We start from the raw sequence: 18,747 nt of genomic DNA, 5'->3' as shown, positions 1-18,747 counted from the left end.
GCTTGCTCCAGCCGCAGTTAACCAGTGGATAGTGGGAACTTCAGCTCAGCAGAGCAGCCTGGGGCCAAACCTTTGACTCTTCTCACAGCGAGTGCCAACCTGCCATAAAATGCCACAGTGGGGAATCCCAGGGGACACCAGTACAGCTGCCAACCAGACAGACAGTCACAGCCCCTGGTTAAGGTTCCCCAGTTTGCTGAAACCCCTGCACGACCCAAGCTCAAGATGCTCCCTTTCTCATGCCCACACTGGACACAAATTCAGCCAGAGAGAGCAAAGGCTCCAAGAAATCAAATGCAGGAGCTGTGAATACCAAAAGCACTTGAGCATGGCAAAAACAAACCCCCCACCGAGAGACAGCCTGGTGGACACGGCTCATTTCCCAAGTGTATTCCAGCAGCACCACACAGAAACTGGAGACCATTTCTCCTGGGACACTTATAGTCCATTTGTGCCACAACAAACCACACTGACTTCTTCAAACATGGAAACTTGTACAGGAGTAGGGATCCCTGCAGCATCCCACTTCTGCACCAGGAAGGTCACAGCTGATAGCTGGGAAAGCTGTTGGTGGAAGGGACATTAAAGCTCATCCAGTTCCACCCCCTGCCATGGCAGAGACACCTCCCACTATCCCAGGTTGCTCCAAGCCCTGTCCAGCCTGGCCTTGGACACTTCCAGGGATCCAGGGGCAGCCACAGCTTCTCTGGGCACCCTGTGCCAGGGCCTCACAGGGAAGAATTTCTCCCCAATATCCCATCTAAATCTCTCCTCTTTTATTGTAAAACCACTCCCTGCTCTACTATTGCAATCTGCCCATTTAAAAAGTCTCTCCTTTTTTACAATTCCCCTTTAGGCATTGGAAGGTCTCCCCTGGAGCCTTTTCTTCTCCAGGCTGGACACCTCCAGCTCAGCCAAACTGTGTCCAGAGTAGAGAATCTCCACCTCTCAGAGCATCTCTGTGGCCTCCTCTGGGCTTACTCTAACAGGTCCACATCTCTTCTGCTGAGGACTCCAGAGAGGGATGCAATATTCCCAGTGGGATCTTTTAATTACTTAATGAGAAAGCAACACACTCAGGAAGGGTCACCCCATTACTTCCCTGCCAACAGCAACTCAGGATGAAATCAGATCTTAGTAAAATACTCAAAGAGCTCAGCAGCGAAAGCTCGTTCACACTTCTGCCACAGCTGCTGCACAAGTGTCTCCAGACTGTCACATTCAGAGACAACTTCATTACACTGACGAGGTTTGAAGTTTTACAGATTTTATACAAGGACACAAGTCCTTATTTTATTTTTTCCTGGCATATTTAAGTCTATTAGGAGAGGTGAAGTACCTAGATGAGATATGCAACCAATTCTGCCGCCAGTGCACAGCACCCCAGGCAACCCCTTCCCCATTATTTCAAGACAAAATAAACAGTACAGAAAATACAAAGGCAAACTGCCACAAACTCAAATCCTCCTGAATACTCAGACACAATTTTGAACATTAGACCTGGATTGCTCAACAGAAAAATGAAATCCTATTATACTGTTTTCCTTAAAAAAGGGGAAACATGAGCAAGGCAAAGGTGCTCTGGAACTCACTTGCTCCAATTCAGACTCCAGTACTACTTTTGTGACACTGCCCAAGTTTTCCTGGTGTGCTGTTACAGATTTTCTACTTTAAAATTACTTGCACACATACAAGCAGCTAATTCACATACAGCTTAATGCAGCAAATTCCCTGAAATTTGGGCTAATGTTCTCGTGTGCCTTTCAGGGAGCCAGAGCACTCATTTGGACAGTGGAAATAACGATTTTAAAACACTGGCTGCCAGAAGGAGTTTTTAAACTAACTTTCTAATTTTTCTTTTTTAAGTCATTCCTAGTAAGACTACCTCTCTCACTCTTCTTGCACACAAACAAGTTTTTATCAAAAATGCCAAAGAAAATTAATCCAAACCAACTAGAACTGGTGCACAGGCTACAAATCAAAATATATTAAACTGCCAAAAAAGCATGAAACTATATCGTAATTCAAAATATGTAAGTAATTCTTAGGCTGATGTGGAAATTCATTTTTGCCAAACTTACAGGACAACTACAGGAGTCAGTAAGTAGGGAAAAAACATGAATAGCCCCAACATGTGTGTTAATATGACCCCATACACTTCTTACAATTCACAAATCAAATGTATGATAAAAATACCTTAAACATAGATATTTAAATAAAAGTACAATGGCTTAAACGCCAATTGAGAGTGGTTAAACAAATTGAACTTTCTAAGTGATTTAATACATCCCACCAACATTAGTACACTTTGAGGGAGTTACTATCCATGGCTGTTTATGCACGATGCTGCAGCACCACTGCCACAAAAATTGATTTTACTGCTCAAGAATGAAGCACTTTCTAAAAAATAAAAATACAAAATGAAGAGCACAGTTACCAACGGAATAGAAAACTACAACCAGGCAGGATAACCAGCACCCTGGGAATCTGAAGAGCTTCCAAAGGAAGCTGTCAAGTTAACATAATATTGAAACAGTTGACAAAACATAATATCGCACTCAGAAAGCTCCAAAAGACTTGAAAAAAACCTACTTATATTGTTGTACAAATTCTGAGTTTAACACATAAGCATAGGTAACCACCTATAGCCTGTTCAATAAACCATGAATAACATTCCTACAGGCAATACAGTAGCTGCTACCAGCGAGGGTGAACATAGAAAGAAAGGCATAAAACATTTTTTCTACAACAAATGAGCACGGAAGATTTACAATTTTTCTGTTTATGAAAATACAAATACCTGTATTTTTAAATAAAAAAGCTATTATTCTCCTCTCATAAAACTTATTGTAACTATGGAAGAAGGCCATAGCTTTAGAAGTGGTCAGCTTTCCAAGAGTTTGTCATCTAAAGGAAAATTTTCTCAGGTCCTTTCAATTGTTAAGAAAACAGGAAGCAAATTTCAGCAAGCCATTTCAATAGAGCAAAACAGAGATACAGATCTCTATGAAACTTGGCAGCAAAGGGAGAGCCCACAAAATATCAGTTTGAGCAGCCCCTGGCCACCAGTCTGTCCCACTCTGCTCACTGGAAAATGGCTCATAATGCACTGTTGACCAGCTGTGGCTGCCCCTGGATCCCTGGAAGTGTCCAAGGCCAGGTTGGACAGGGCTTGGAGCAACCTGGGATAGTGGAAGGTGTCCCTGTCCCTGGCAGAGGGTGGCACTGGATGGGCTTTCAGGCTCCTTCCAACCCAAACCATCCCAGGATTGTGTGACCAGGGACGTGTGAGCGCAGAGACAGCGAGTGAGAAACCAACAGAAAGCACTGCTGGCACCCACAGCTTGTTTAGGACATTAAAAACATGATCAAGAGAAAGGGACAATGAGGATCCTGAGTGCTGAGGATTATAGACAAGTTATTTGACAAAACCTTTCAGGGCTGGGCAGCAAAAGCTGCTTCAGCAGAGCAGGAAACACAAGCACTCTTGTTCATCAGAGCAGTACAGAATCAAAGTCACATCTACTTCCACTCTTGACCAAGATCCTCAAAACAAAGGGATTTCTCCAGTTCAGATGAGTTTGAATTTAGAAAGCTGGCATCTCGCTTTGGAAGTGCTGAGGAAGTAAAGTACACCCACCATCAATCTCTTAGCCGAGTGTGACCTGGCAAGAAGGTGCTGCGAAAGACTTATTGCCAAAGAGCTTCAATCCCAGAGCAAGGCAGATCTCCCAGGAGCCCTGCCCAAGGTGGTACAAGATAAAACTCAGTGCCAACCATGTGTCTGACAAGTAGCTCATAGCAGCAATGAGGGAATGAAAAACACTGATTTAAATCCTGATGGTGCTTGTAAAGATGTTGTTTTGCTGGAGTAACAAAGTCATCACCACCATGAATTAAACCAAATTAAAAATCATTTCATCTCAGTATTATCACTTACTCTTCATTATTTCAGTTTATTACCTAGCCCTTCTTTCTACTTTTTTAAGACACTAAAACGTTATTATATGAGATGCTCCAAGTCCTATTCAGACTGATGTGGATGTATAGGTTTACCAGGAGTCTTAACTTCTTCCACAGCAGAACTCCATCCAGATTTACCAAGACTGAGTACATTTCCTTGTGCAAAAAGACCTTCCAGGACACACACAACAAGCCAAGGAGAACGAGAATGATGCCTCTCAGAAGTAAAATATTTTACAATGGAATAATTATTAATGAATAAGAAAATAAAAGACATCACAACCACACATTAAAATACACAGCCCTCCTTGCAAAGAAACCATCCAAACCAGCTCTGCTGAACTATCCTGAATTTTTATATTCCATTTCCAGCAGCTACCTGGGAAAATAATCTACATCTAAAAATCTCAACATCTATTCCCTCTAAAAAAAATAAATATGAAATATATATATATAAAATCCATGTAAATGGGCTGAAAAGAAAAAGCAGTGGTCACAAAAGCAACGAGTCCCCAGCCAGCACATACTTTGGTTACTGCAAAATAGCCTCATCCCAAAAATCAGGAGGACGTACTTGTCTGAATTTCCTGGCTGCAGCAGTCAAGGCTCTCTTTACCACAAAGAATTACTTCCTAAGCCTGGACACTGGTATCAAAGAGCCTTAGCACGTTGGCATCAGATTAAAATTAACTGTTCCTGTTGCTAAATAGCTTTGAAAATCCTGGCTTTCACTCTTCTCTTTGCTTTTTCCACTCAGGAGTAGAAGCAGAAAATATTTCACACTTGGTGATAATGCCCCAGCTCTGACAAATTAAAGATTTCACATAATTTATTTTTGTAATAGTGACAGCTAGCATTTCACACATTGAAAATAAAAGGCTGTTTCAAAGCAAAAAAAATCATTCAACAATATTAGAGACCTATTTGCTATGCCACAGAAAGCAATGGCAGCATTTTGTGAGGAGATCTTGTTCATTTTTGTGTTTGATCTGAAGCAACATTCCCAAAAGCTCAGCAAACACATGAAAAAGGCAGGAGGAGCAGAAAGCCAGACACACTCCCAGGTTATTACAAACCATTAGTGTCAGATCACTCAGCAAGATTGCCAAGCCAAGTTTTAACATCAGGGATTCCTTTTCCAGCAGTCAATTCCCTGACGTGGATTCCAAAGGCAGGGAATGCCATAGAGGGACACTGGGATGACTGGAACAACTGGTTTGGGGCCAGGGGAGAGCAAAACTGTGGCTGGTGCCACTTGCCCAGGTGGCACCAAGTTACAACCCCACGGTCATGGATTTTTGTGAAAATTAATGCCAGCAAGTGGATTTAATGTCCTGGTAAAATCTCAAGCACTCAGCTTACTTAAAACAAGTATAAAATATCAAGTTCACCTTTTAAGTAATGGTTTTGAATTTTAAAAGTTGCTCACTTTCAAACATTAAGGTAACTTACTAAACCATCGGGTTTTTCTCACCCTAAAGCAGATAATTCACAAGCTGAAGTGTACTTTCAATTAAGCTCCTGCCAATGAGCTATTTCCACAAGAATCTCCCCAGCCAGGTCCTGCCTGGAGCCCAAATCCCCAGATCCCTTTAAAACAGGATGGCTTTTTGCTCTAGACAGGCTTAGAGGAAAGATATTGTCATTCTTCCAGATTCTCAGTTTATTGGAGACCTTTCAAAAGGAAATGGGTTAAATATTCAAAGGTGATTCTGAAAAGCATCTTCCAGAAGCAGCTGTTTCTTGCTTTTGTCCAGGAGATACCTCTGCTAGCTAAAGCAGTTCTGAAATTACTGTAAATGAAAAACTAATGCAAAATGACTCCTTCAAAGACATGAAACAACTTTTGCTAATTAGCAGAGAGAACAGCCTCTGCTGTTCAGAACTCAGATTCAAATATCACTCAACTTTGGGCTACACTAAAACCAGTGCAGGGCTCAGAACTTTTGGGAAACAATGACTTACCAATTATACAAAGCTCCCAGCATTTCCATGAATCTTAAAAACACTGTATTCCCCTAGAAAGGTGTATTCATTCAAACAATTCTGAGCACCAATACATCATTAGCAACTGAAGTGAAGATTTTTAAAAGCATTTTGAAATTCACAAACAGAAATTAGATATATCCATCTGAGAATTTTGAAATCCACTTGCTGTGCCTGAAGGGAAAGAGTTGTTGCACTAATTTTTAGAGCTTTTCAAGGTACTGTAACTTTTAGAGAGCATGAGGAATTCCTTCTGCAAATTCACAGTGTATCCTATCAAAATTTATCTCAACAGAAAAACTGAAACTCAGGTTTAAGTCATCTTCTTAACACTTACATCCCTGCCTGCCAGGTGAGACATTTTCAAAGCCTGGTTAATCCCCATTTCCAGCTGAAAAAAAATAGAAAGAAGCTGAGAAAACATTAAGAATGATCCACTTAAAACACTGGCAAGTCAGGTAGAGAACTAGGACCAAAACCAGCATTTCCTGCTCTCAGTGAGAGACACTGCCCACCGCACCAGCCAAAATACAAACACTAAAATGTGTATTTTCCCTTTAAAGGAAATAACTTTACCAGCATTAGGTAAAATCATGCCCTGAGCTCTCTTGGGCAATGAAGTAAAGACTGAACACAAACGCTGAGCTCCATCTCCTCCTCACATACCTGGCAGGTCACTAGGAGATTTTGTCTCACCTGAAGACATCTACCACCTCTCACCTGCATTTAAATGCAAATAGGAGCTTTCTAAAGTCTTATCAAGCTCAAGAAACGGGAAGGCACAGCACCATAAGAATCCTGAGGCCTCCAGGGAACGCTGCAGTGTTTCCTTGCTACAATGAGCCAGTGCCCTGCCCAAGGGTTTCTTGTCCTTTGCCCCTGGGTGAGTGCTCTGGACTCCTTCTCTCTTCCCCACCTACTCCTGACAGCTGGCAGGTGTTGCCTCCACCATGGAGCTTTCCGGGTCGAGCTGCCCTTGCCAAGAGGCAGAACCAATCCTGCTCTGCCCTAACTGGACTTTATCTTTGCTGGGAGCCAGCCTGGCAGCTCAGCCTGGCAGCCAAGTGACTGGTTATCTCCAGGAGGGCAAGCAGCAGCCTCGCCAGTGGCAACGTTCAAGGCACCTGCAAAGGTTTGGTCCCTGGTGCTGCCAAGGCAGGTACAAACACCTCTCCCAGGGGACACTGTGCCCTCCAAGCTCAGGGCCAGACAGGCACGTTTCATTTAGATTTAGGAGGGAGGTGCCTGCATGGAAACTGGAAGTGGAGCATGGTGCAGCCTTCCTGAATCAATCCGAGCCCAAAGGAGTGCCTTTGCTTTGATCACAGCAACCAGATTTCTAGGAAAAGATGGAAAAGCTCCACAACCACCTCACTCTGGCCTTTTCCCAGCTGCCAGCAGCGATCAGGATGTGTGGAATCCATGGTGCCTGGCTGCTCCAGCTCCCTCCTTCCCCCTGCTCTCCCCATCACCAGGCCTCTGCTTCCATCTCCCCAGGGATGCCTGGGAGGCTCAGCTCCCTCCCGAGCTGTCCCGGTGTGTGAGGAGCTCTGCTGGAGCTGTCCCTGGGCTGGGCCATCCCCAGCAGCCTCTGTGACTCGGGCTTGTTTGCAGAACAAAGAGCTGCTTCACGGGCACGGCAGTAACTGTGTGTGGTGAGGAACGAGAAAGTACTGGCACAAGCCTCAGAGCCCAGAAACCTCCTCATGCAGCAAGCAGATAAAAGGGGGAAAAACCCAAACAAAACCAACCCAAGACAGATGAGAGGGCGCTGAAGCAGAAGTATCTTACTAATAACACAGACCTAGATTGGGGTGCCAAAGGCTTTTCTTGTCACAAGAGCAAAACCTGCAGCATCAATCAATACCCTTAATTCCTGAAGTTATTTCTAAACCAAAGGTGCTTGAATAATTTTCCCTTTTAAACATAACCAAAATGCTGACCAATAACACAAGCACACTTGGGAACTTAAAAGGGTATTAATTGAAAATACCCCCAAGATTGAAGCTGCCATACATGGTTGAAGCATCCACCCACCTACCCCACCATCCAGAGAGGAAGCATGAGCAGGTGCTCTGGGAATAAACTCCAGCAGTGAGCCAAAGGTCCAAGCTGTATCCCAGCACAGATTTCATCCCAGTAAATCAGCCTCTGATGAGCAGCTGCCCAGCAGAGCACACACCTTGGATGCACTGAACATGCTGCATGGTGATAAAAAGTGCAAAATATGCAGACAGAGCCAATATTCCACAGTTAACAGCCTGGTATTTTTGTTTTAACAACCACATCTGTACAAGGATGAGCCAAATTCCACATGCAGCTCAGCACAGAAAAGCCAGGTTACTCTCCCTCAAGCATTTCTGTCTTGACCTCCAGAACTGCAATACCCAACCAGTGAACTTTAGAGCAAGGTTTTTCCTGCCTCTAAAATACATTACCCCGTGCATTTTGTTTAAAGTGCTCTTACTATCTCAAAGATTCTACACAAAAACTCATTAAACAAATACTCCGCATTTTCATATTTCTGCTTTCCTTCTATTTTATTTCAGTCTGTAATGATATTCCGTGGTAACATATGCCTTAACCTGCCTCCACAATATTCCTGTGAGTTTAATTGCTTTGGTCTCCAAAATGAAGAAAGTGAAGTACAAAGTAGCTAATCCCTGGTTTTTTGGGAGATACCACCCCAGGACTCCCATTATGAGGACACTCCAACTGCAAAGCAAATCTCAGACCCTCTAGAGCAGGCCCTGCTTTTTGAAGTATAAAAAACCCACCAAAAAAAGGCAAAACCAAAGACAGAAATTATAAAAACGTCACCATACACCATGTTTGAATTGCACCTAACACTGCTATTACTGCAGGACAATGTTTATATTATATATCGAGACATCACTGGCTGTAGGGCAGCTCGTGAACTGGTTTATTTTGGCTACAGCAAAGCACAGCCTTGCTCCTCGAAAGCAGCCGATGAACTCACTGCTCCCAAACCAGCCTCTGGGCAGCTGCCACACGGACCAGGCTAAAGCAACTTTACTCTCCTTGCTCCCCACTGCCATTTACCTACTAAAGAGTACATTTAGATCAGGTATTAGCAGGAAATTGTTCCCTGTGACAGAGGAGAGGCCCTGGCACAGGGTGCCCAGAGAAGCTGTGGCTGCCCCTGGATCCCTGGCAGTGTCCAAAGCCAGGCTGAACAGGGCTTGGAGCAACCTGGGACAGTGGGAGGTGTCCCTGCCATGGCAGGGGTGGCACTGGATGAGCTCTAAGGTCCTTTCCAACCCGAACCACCCTGCATTTCTGTGATTCTAACCCATCCCGCCTGGCTTTGGACGGGATAAATGCAAAAAGCAGCCACAGAACAAGGCAGAAACACAGGGAGGAGTACAGCCTGCGGGCCCCGCGGAGCAGCAGCTCTTCCCAGGGATGAGAGCCGCGGGTGCCAGCAGCGGGCAGCGGGCTCTGACAGCCGCGGGGCCCGAGCGCGGCTGGCCCGCAGGGATTCGGAGCGGAGCCCAGCAAAGCCGCGCTGCCCCGCGGTACCGGGTTCTGCCCCGCGTTACCGGGCTCTACCCCGCGTTACCGGGACTCTACTCCGCTGCCCGGGGCTGTACCCCGCTGCCCGGGGCTGTACCCCGCTGCCCGGGGCTCTGCCCCGCTGCCCGGGGCTGTACTCCGCTGCCCGGGGCTGTACTCCGCTGCCCGAGGCTCGCAGCGCTGCCGGGGGCGGGGGCCGAGGCGGGGCCCGGCGGGGCCCGCAGGAAGCGGGGCCGAGCCGCGGGGCCGCGGGCGGGGGCGGCGGGAGCGGGCCGGGGGGAGCACGGGAGAGCGAGGGAAGGAGCGGGGGGCGATCCGCGCCCCGGGAGCGCCCGCCGCAGGCCCGGCCCGGCCGGGGCCGCACAAAGGGCGGGGGGCGCGGCCGGCAGGTGGGAGCGGACTCACCGGGTGCGGCGGCGCCGCCGCCTCGGCGGACGGACGGAGGGACGGGCGGCGGGACGGACGGAGCGGGGCTGAACGGGGCGGCGGCGGGACCGGGAGCCGGCGGGGCGGCGGCGGCGGGGCCGGAGGGGAAGCGGAACCGCCGCGCGTGGCCACAGCCCGCGGGGGCGGGACGGGGCGGAGCACTGCTGCGGGGGCACCGCCCGCCGCCCGCCGGAAGCTGAGTTACCGCGGGGCATGACGGGAGTTGTAGTCCGCTCCTTGCTGGGGGAGTGGGTTTTATAAAATAGAAATAGTGTTTAGGGTTACTTATTTATATATTGTTATGTATATAAAATATTCTATTTCTTTGGATCACAACTAGAGAAAAATAAAAAAGCCTAACAGCATTAAAAAGTTAGTTCTATTTATTATATACATAATATTTTATATAAATATCATATACTATATATGTTATATACATATTTATCTAATTTATACATAAATCATATTTATATAACGTGTTTTATAATAAACTTTATACATATACACACACATTATATGTGATACAATAATATATACAGTATCCATAAATACATCTATTTCATGTACATAATCTATATAATATGCAATATATAATACATTATATAGAATTAATTTTATGCATAATATATTACATATAACAAATGTAACATTTATTATACAATACATATAATATATAAAATATATTATATATAGCATTTACTATATCATGTGTAATATATGTTGTATTATTATATATGTTATATATAAAAATGTATCTTATATATATAATATTTATCTTTTTCTAGGCTGCCCTAGGATCTCTTATTTTCCTCTGGCTGTGGGCAACAACCAGCTGCAGGGGGTAAAGGCCACCACCCTAAAAAATCCAGCATCAAATCCAGCATCCATCTAAACTGGCTCTCCTCCACGCTCCCTTCCATCTTGTGGTGTTAAATTAGAGTTTCTTTCCTTGATGCTTTGCTCTGTGAGGAAAACCAGCTCAGCCCCACGCAGAGGCTGTGGCTCAGTGTCCCCTCCAGGTGTGTCCTGGCTCTCAGAGGTACAGCCCTTCCTGCCCCAGAGTGTGGAGGTGTCAGAGCACCACAGGGCTTCATGGAGTCATGGAATGGTTTGGGTGGAAGCGACCTTAAAGATCATCCCATTCCATCCCTGCCACGGCAGGGACACCTTCCACCAGCCCATGGTGCTCCAAGCCCCATCCAGGGACACTTCCAGGGATCCAGGGCCATCCACAGCTTCTCTGGGCACCCTGCTCCTGTTCCCCTCTGTGCTCTGCTGGCTCTTCCTTTTGCACTGGAAGGGGCTCGTTTTGTATCTTTTGTATTACAGCTGAGGGCAAATTAACCCTTCTGCCACCAACCTCTCCGAGCCCACCTGGCACAGGGGTCACACTGCTGGTGACAGCAGCAGGACAGAGCCACTCTGCACAAGGCTTCCAAGGATACACAGTTTCCAAGGGATGCAGGAGGAACACAGCTGGGAAAGCGGCATACATGCCATCAAGGCTTCTCCCCCAAAATTCCTGCGATCCATTTAATCCTCCACGTGATTCCTCCATGCTCCCGCCTGCCCTGGGGGTGGATCTCACCTCCTCTGCCCGCCCAGGTTTGAAGCAACATCCCATTTTCCTTTCTGAAGGAGCAGGACACACACCAGGCAGCTCCTCCTCCCCAGGTCTTGGGGAAAAGGATCCGTGGACACCTCAGTCTTCCATGCAGGTCCAGGCACATCCGAATTTCCAGCTTGTATTTTTTTGTGTTATACCCATTTCTTTGTGATTCAGAAAGCCTTAATTCCTAACATGGCCTTTAACACCCCATCCCCCTTTTTTCCCCTGCTCTGATTCAGTCCTTACACACATTAATGATGGGAATGTTTGTGTCCAACCCTTGTAGTGGGGTTTTCTTGCCAAGAACTCCTGAACAACTCATTCCTGTATTCCAAAACTGCCAGAATTTTTGCACAGGCCTTACAGCTCCTCCTCTGGTCTCTGTGATCCCTGTGGGGCTGGCACTTCAGTCCTCCTGCATGGCACACCTGCTAAATTCTGTGCTGGCTTAGTGACAGCAGTTTCTGCTCTGAGAGAGAGATTCACTGGCAGATTCCTTTGTAATTAACACTGCTATAGTTACCAAACTTATTTATAACTTGTAAGGAAAACCGTATCTGCTATATTTATAACACAAACACTGTGGATTTCAAAACAGCAAATATTTGCCTAAACAAAACCCACCCCTTGTGAGGCTCTGCCATTCCTCTCATATTTTACATTAATCAGAATCAATTACTTAAATTCAGTTGAAAAGGTGATTGATGGGAATCTTCATATATACTTTACTTCCATATTTTTTCTCATTTGCCCAGAAGACATTCCCCTTCCCTTTCCCCAGGCTCTGTCAGGGAGATTGATTTAGCTGAGGGATTCAACCTGTGGTTTTCCACAGGTGCTACCTGGTGTTAGAAAGCAGGCAATGAACTCCTGTCACTCAGCTCTAGCAATCTGGAATGCTGCCACTCATTCAGTCCATGTCAGGCTACAACACAAAGTTACCTACGTTAAGACAGAGCACAGGAACAAACTGAGCTCTGGGAATTAAAAATACCACTTGGAGACAAGAGATACAGTGCTGGTCCCAGTACTGACAGGGTTAAACAGCCCCAAATCTCTCTTTGATTGTTTCCACCCTGCTGTGGAACAAGAGGAGCTCTCTGCTGTATTCCAGCAGGAGAAAGATGCCCAAGGGGTCCTGAGGCTACAGCTGGACAGTGATGGAAGGCTGCACACCGAGCCATTAAAAGGAATTGTCATTCACCCCCTCATGCACATCATTCCCTAAATCACCTGCTTTACTAATTTACTCGAGGTTTATCAGGAATAAAAGCTGCTCTGCACACGGGGGTTACCGTGGGCTCCCGGTGCCACCTACTGACAACTGCAGACAGCACGGAGCTCTGCTGCTCCAGAGCCTCTCGGCTTTTCCATTGGGTAATTTCCTCTCCATTTCCTTCTATTGATCCACTGTCCTGGAGACTGAATGTAGGTCTTCTAAATATTTGCTTCCAGTCACTATCCCGTCCCCCACTTTCATCTTCCAAGGGTCTCTTTCCACTCATGAAATAAGGTGAAATTTTTTCAAACTTTTAAAACTCTTTCAACTGTGACCAGTTGTTCAGCCTGGAGGAAAGGAGGCTCGGGGGACCTTGTGGCTCTGCACAACTCCTGACAGGAGGGGGCAGCCAGGTGGGGGCTGAGCTCTGCTTCCAGGGAACAAGGGACAGGAGGAGAGGAAACAGCCTGAAGTTGTGCCAGGGGAGGTTCCAGTCGGATATTAGGAAAGGTTCGTCTTGGGAAGGGCTGTCCAGGCACAGAAGCACAACTGCCCAGGGCAGTGCTGGAGTCCCCATCCCTGGAGAGATTCTAAAACCATGTGGATATGGCACTTGAGGCCATGAGTTAGGATTGGCTTTGGCAGTGCTGGGGGAATGGTTAGACCTACGATCTCTGATGGCTTTTCCAACCTTAATGATTCTGTGATTCTAATTTGACCAAGAGCAACCAATCCCTCCCAGTTATCAGAATGGGAGAGATTACTGACCTGTTCCAGGTACACACAGAATGTCTCATAATTCAGAAACTTTAATGACTCAATAATGTTTTTCATACCCTTAATAACCAATCCCTGAGACAAGAAACACAAACACCTCTGCAAGAGGCAGCACCATATCGGAAGCAGGCTTTGGGCCAGGAGGAGGGAATAGGAGCCCCAAATCCACCCCTGACTGTTGCCCCATTGCCCACAGCAGTGCTTTCAGGTTTTTTAGGCTTTTTCCTACCCTCCATCTGCTTTGGACATCGATAACACATCCAAATTGTCTTCTGGGCTGTGGAAGGCATTTGCAAGCTCTATGAGCCAAAGGAACTATAACCCATTATGGGACCCTTGCACCCCCTAAGACATAAATAACAGTAGACTAGGATCCATTCAGGAATCTGGTGTAATATCCAGTTAGTTCTGCTGGATGGAGGTCAGACATTCCTCAGGTCACTGGGAGAAGTGTCCATACTTGCAGGCAGCAGCGAGGATCAGGCCAGAGCTGAGCCCTGTGGTGAGCAGGGTCAGGGCACACACCAGGGAACTGTGCTCCCTGAGCCCCACAGGAACCCTCAGCATTGATTCCTTGGATGCCTACAAAGAAAAATAAATGGATAACATGCACTTGACCAGCTGTTTCTTTTTGACTGCAACCAAGAGGATTAGAAACCAGACCCTGATTTAATCAGCCCTTGTCTAAGGCTTCTTCTGGGATTCTTCAACATCAGAACCAGGATGAGACATCCCCTTAATTCACAGCAAACACAGTGCCAGCCACTGCTGCACTGCACAGCTCAGGAGATGGACCTGCTCCCATCTGTATCCCTGCATCTCTGCTCCTACTCCAGCTTTGCCACTGAGGGTATGTAGGGAATATTGCACAGAGAGCATCTCCCACAGATCACTGAGGGACACATTTCTCCACAGCCAACAACTATTTTCGCAGATGCAGGAAGCTGCAAAATGTTTATGGACAACAGTTGTTCCAGCTGTCTACAGGTATTTTAAATATAGAAGGCGCATGTGTTAGAATAACAACAGATTATTTTATGGTATAAATTAGTCTAGTTTCTGAATCTCTACATTACCGTGGCACTTTTGAGCACCAAAAACAGTTGTTGGCCATACTAAAGATCCAACTTTCCTTGGTTTTGAACACAGTAAGAAACTTCACCTTTTCCTAAATACTCACCCAACCAGATAACAACCAAACAAATAGAAGTGGCCTTTTTTCAGGATGCTATTCCTTAAATCTTTGCAGTTTTACCACTACTTTAGTTAGATCTTCATTTCCCACCTACCTTGCTACTCCTCTGAAGCACCAACATTGTAAAGACTTTTCTTAATTTGATCAGTGCCAATTATATCCTAGGATTCCAAGTAAACTAGTATGGAAAAAACAAAGGTCAGGAGAGCAACCATGGTAAAGAGCCAGAAGAGCACAAGGTGAGTGTGAACATGGCAGAAGGGCAGGATGACCCCCACTGAAAGCCAGTCAGAAAGGAAGAAAGGAGCTTGCCAAAGGGAGAACCACCCAACTAGTCTTCTACTGATTAATTCCTGTGCTATGAAAGGTGCAAATCACAGCAAAAAGGCAGCAGTTGTTAAAAAGAACCAGAACTCACAGGTCTGTGTTTTGTGCTGTGCCACTGACAGGGAGCAGTGTTTTCAGATGAGCAGGGAGTGTCCACTTCAGCAGGTTCCCAGCACTCTGCAGACAGGTGACCTAGGGAAGGCATTCCTGCATCACCAGGAGCCAGGCAGGATAAGCAATCCAGCCTGCAAGTCTTTTCCAAAAAAAGGATCTTTTTCCCCACAACTTGACAGAATCTATTCCCTGGGAGCCACCTGGTAAAACATCTCTACATGGTCAAAGTGATGCTGGGCAGTCCTTGCTATGAAGTTTATAACTCTTCCCTTCCTAATACAGCAGATACCCAAGAAAGAATCTCACCTGTGTGGTGTCTTGGTCCTTCTGTCCTTAACAGAATTCCTGATTAATCTATAGATCTCTCAACTTTAGCCATACAGCTAAAGTTGTAAGCCATTCTTCCATTTCTCTTCTTGGCCTCCTGTCAACTCATAAAAGATCTCTCTTCCAATACTTTAAATCCTTTCCCATTAATAATGTTTTCCTGCTCATGAGTAGTAAATGTGGCAAAAAACCAGAAAGATTTAACGCCCCTTTTTTAAGTGACTATGTAGTCTTGCCTGCCTCTGCTTATCCCAGAAAATCATCACTCAAATGATGCACAAGTGAAGAAAAAGGAGTTGAAAACCATTAGTGTGTTTGACTTGGCAGGAATGATTTTGTGAAGGGACAGAAAAGTTGTAACAAAAATAGATGATTTCATGGTTCACATAACTTGAGATATTCATTGCTAGTGGATATCAGGTTCTTGTTTCATCAGAGTTTGAGACCCTGACCATTCCATGCTTCAGGCACAGTTTCCTACATTCCCCCTTTATATAAAGGGAGAATGTTAGAAAGCATCTGAATCCTCTGATTACTCTAAATAGGTGACAGTGGATATTGAACACTGCCTGCACAGCTCCAGCTGCCAAGGGAAATATGGTCAGAGGAGGGGGCCTTTGGCAAACCAGGCCCTGCTGGGATCATGACAAACATGGATCGTGACAGCTGCCATGTCTTCCAGCTGGAAGATCCCAAGCAGCACAGGGATACAATAGCAACAGCACAACACAGAGCAGTCTCTGACAAAGCCCTGCCTTTGGCCAGGCAGCAGCACCCAGTGAGGAAGACAACGAGGTCTTTATCAGGGCCACGCTTTCCCCCCATGTTCTACAGAGAGCTCTGTCTCACACAGAACCAGATTCCAAGCTCTGAATTGCCCAAGAACATCAATGAGAATCTCACTGTGGCAGCAGCAGAGCAGCACTTCTGGGCTCTCCAGAACAACCAAGGCTTCCCCTGTCCCCTGGGCCGGCCGGTGGTAGCGCGCGTGCACGGGAATGGCAGCTTGGAAACAGCGGGAGCAGCGCGCATCCCGCTCCAGGAACAGCAGCACAACCACAGCCCTGGCTGAGTACTCTGGAGCCTCCACATCAATGTCAGCAGGAGTCAACACTGCCTGAAGGGGAGAGATAGAGGTGTGCTTGGGATTGAAATCGATACAAGGCGGGCAAAGCATTTCCCTCATTCTGTTTTCTAACACTGAACTTGATTTTGTGGTCAGGAAGATCGAGTTGGAAATTCCAGCCTTGAGCTGCTCCTTTTCAAGAGCCTTCAAAATACCTTTTCAAGACCCTTCCAGTGAGTGATTCCCACAAGTGAGACGTTTACAGTGTCACTGTGCCTACAGCCAAACCTGTGAGGCGTCAGCTCAATGATGTGTGTAAGCAAGGCCTGACCTGCACCTCAGGCATCTCAGGGGCACACAGCCTTAGCATCCATGTTTTAGCCAAATTAAGTGCTTAAGGAGACCAAAGCCACAGCCTTTGCACATCTCTCTACCTAAAATGTGAAGCAAAGACTGGAAAGCAGCATAGAAAGCTGGGATGAAAATGAAGCTGGGAAGCTGCTCAGTCCAAATGCACCACGTGTGACTTAGAGCTCACCAGCACCTCTCTGGGGGTTTCCCTTCCACCTTCTCAACCTGAGACCCTTTACCACAGCTGCTCCCCTGGGGCTAAGAGAGGAGCAGCAGCTCTCTGGTGTGAGAACATCAGCAGCACAGGGCCAGGGGATGCTGAATGAGCTGAGCTACAAGGAGACACCAGGAAGATGACACTGTTTGGCATCTCCTTCCAGTAATTAACAACCTTGGTTCAATGAGCCAGATAACGACCAGATATTACAGTTCCCTGAGTCCTTATCTGAGTCACTGCCAGATCTCCTGGCGCTGGGGGCATTACCTGTGTTAGATTGTGCTGCTGCAGTGCTGCCAGCTCGTAGGGATCCACGTAGATTCCTGGTGGAAGATGCATTCTAGCTGCCACTGCACATCCTCCTGCATCCTCCCCAAGCTCTACCTTCACCAGCAGGTCCCTTCAAACAGAAACAGAAGCAAAATGTTTATACCCACACTTCAAAAGTCAGGACAAAACCCCCCGGAGACATTTCTCAGATGAGATGAGAGGCAGTTCTCACACTGTGTGCAACTAATTCAGATCACACTTCCCTGTCCAGCCATGCTCTCCTTCACCCCAACTCCACATCCATGACCAAAAAGAAGTTTCACTTCTTTATAAATGTCTCAGAATTGTCAGTGGCCTCCACACAAGTTTTAGAAAGGGGCCTTCTATTCTCCCTCCACTACAGCCTTGATCTTGTAACACATTCCTGACACATGCCCAGGGATCATGGCTCAGGAAGTTGATACAACTGCACATGAACAGAAGACAAGCTTCTTCCCAAAGAAAACCACATGGCACATTAAGCTGACGGAGGACAGGGTGAGGACTCACCTGTGAAACCCCTCCTTCAGGAGCTCCTGGGTGACACTGGTGTCCCGACAGACCGCCTGCACATCTAAGGTGACACAGAGCCAACAGTGTAACAGCACAGTGATACCAGGGGCTGGCAACTTCAACAAGAGAGGCTTTATAACTCATGAACGCCTCATCTGCAAAACCTCTCACAGCAGAAGGCAAACAGTATTGTGATCAAAGTGCAGAACAGGTTTGTTGGTTCACTGACCGAGCCATACTTCCCAAATCCAGAGTCACAGGATGGATTGGCTTGGACGAGACCTTCAAGCCCATCTTGTTCCACCCCTCTGCTTTGAGCAGCGACTCCTTCCCCAAGACCAGGGTGCTCCAGGTCTGGCCTTGAACACTGCCCTTGAAGCGGCAGCCACAGCTTCCCTGGGCAACCTCTGCCAGGGCCTTACACCCTCACAGGGAACAATTCCCTCCCGGTAACCAATCTAGCCCTGCTCTGTGGCAGTGGGAAGCCATTCCCCCTTGTCCTGTCCCTCCATCCCTTGTCCCAAGTCCCTCTCCAGCTCTCCTGGAGCCCCTTTAGGCACTGGAAGGGGCTCTAAGGTCTCCTGGAGCCTTTTCTCCGTGCGGAACACCCCCAACTCTTTCAGCCTGTCTCCAGAGGACAGAGGCCGCCCCCGCCCTCCCTGCCCGGTCCGGTCCCGCACGGGTACTCACGGAGGGCGCAGAGCAGCGCGCCCAGCCCGGCCCCGAGCCGCACCGCCTCCCGCCGCCCGCCCGCCATGGCGGCCCGCTCCGCACGGCCCTGCTCGGCCTGCCCGCAGCGCCGCCTGACCGC

General features: G+C 47.0%; 2 protein-coding genes across 2 annotated transcripts in view; both read right to left on the bottom strand.

Annotated features, from left to right (window-relative positions):
• Positions 1 to 10,057, bottom strand: part of PAK2 (p21 (RAC1) activated kinase 2) — a 40,797-nt gene extending 30,740 nt beyond the window's left edge. The window contains exon 1 of the mRNA XM_085069911.1: positions 9,892 to 10,057. The gene's annotated coding sequence lies outside the window, so the exon portion shown is untranslated. The remainder of the gene's footprint in view (positions 1 to 9,891) is intronic.
• Positions 10,058 to 13,537: 3,480 nt separating this feature from the next.
• Positions 13,538 to 18,746, bottom strand: PIGX (phosphatidylinositol glycan anchor biosynthesis class X). The gene is made up of 6 exons (XM_085069908.1): positions 18,627 to 18,746; positions 17,934 to 17,997; positions 17,382 to 17,514; positions 16,384 to 16,597; positions 15,131 to 15,231; positions 13,538 to 14,099 (listed from the first exon to the last, which is right to left on the bottom strand). The coding sequence occupies exons 1-6, from the start codon at positions 18,691 to 18,693 to the stop codon at positions 13,956 to 13,958; spliced, it is 723 nt and encodes a 240-aa protein (XP_084926034.1). The 5' UTR covers positions 18,694 to 18,746; the 3' UTR covers positions 13,538 to 13,955.
• Between the last annotated feature and the right edge of the window lies 1 nt (position 18,747).

Source organism: Lichenostomus cassidix, chromosome 9 (assembly GCF_008360975.1).
Source record: "Lichenostomus cassidix isolate B80296 chromosome 9, HeHo_3.0, whole genome shotgun sequence".
Classification (NCBI taxonomy): Eukaryota; Metazoa; Chordata; class Aves; order Passeriformes; family Meliphagidae; genus Lichenostomus; species Lichenostomus cassidix.
The sequence above is the reverse complement of the archived record's forward strand: the minus strand, read 5'-3'. Positions and strand labels throughout refer to the sequence as shown.

Excerpts from the sequence above, each read along its gene's own strand:
- PIGX (XM_085069908.1), bottom strand. The coding sequence starts at position 18,693 with ATGGCGGGCGGGCGGCGGGAGGCGGTGCGGCTCGGGGCCGGGCTGGGC. Across the intron at positions 16,598-17,381 it reads AGCAGCACAATCTAACACAG|GCAGTGTTGACTCCTGCTGA; the intron begins GTAATGCCCCCA and ends TCTCCCCTTCAG. Across the intron at positions 14,100-15,130 it reads ACAGCACAAAACACAGACCT|GCATCCAAGGAATCAATGCT; the intron begins GTGAGTTCTGGT and ends TTTTCTTTGTAG.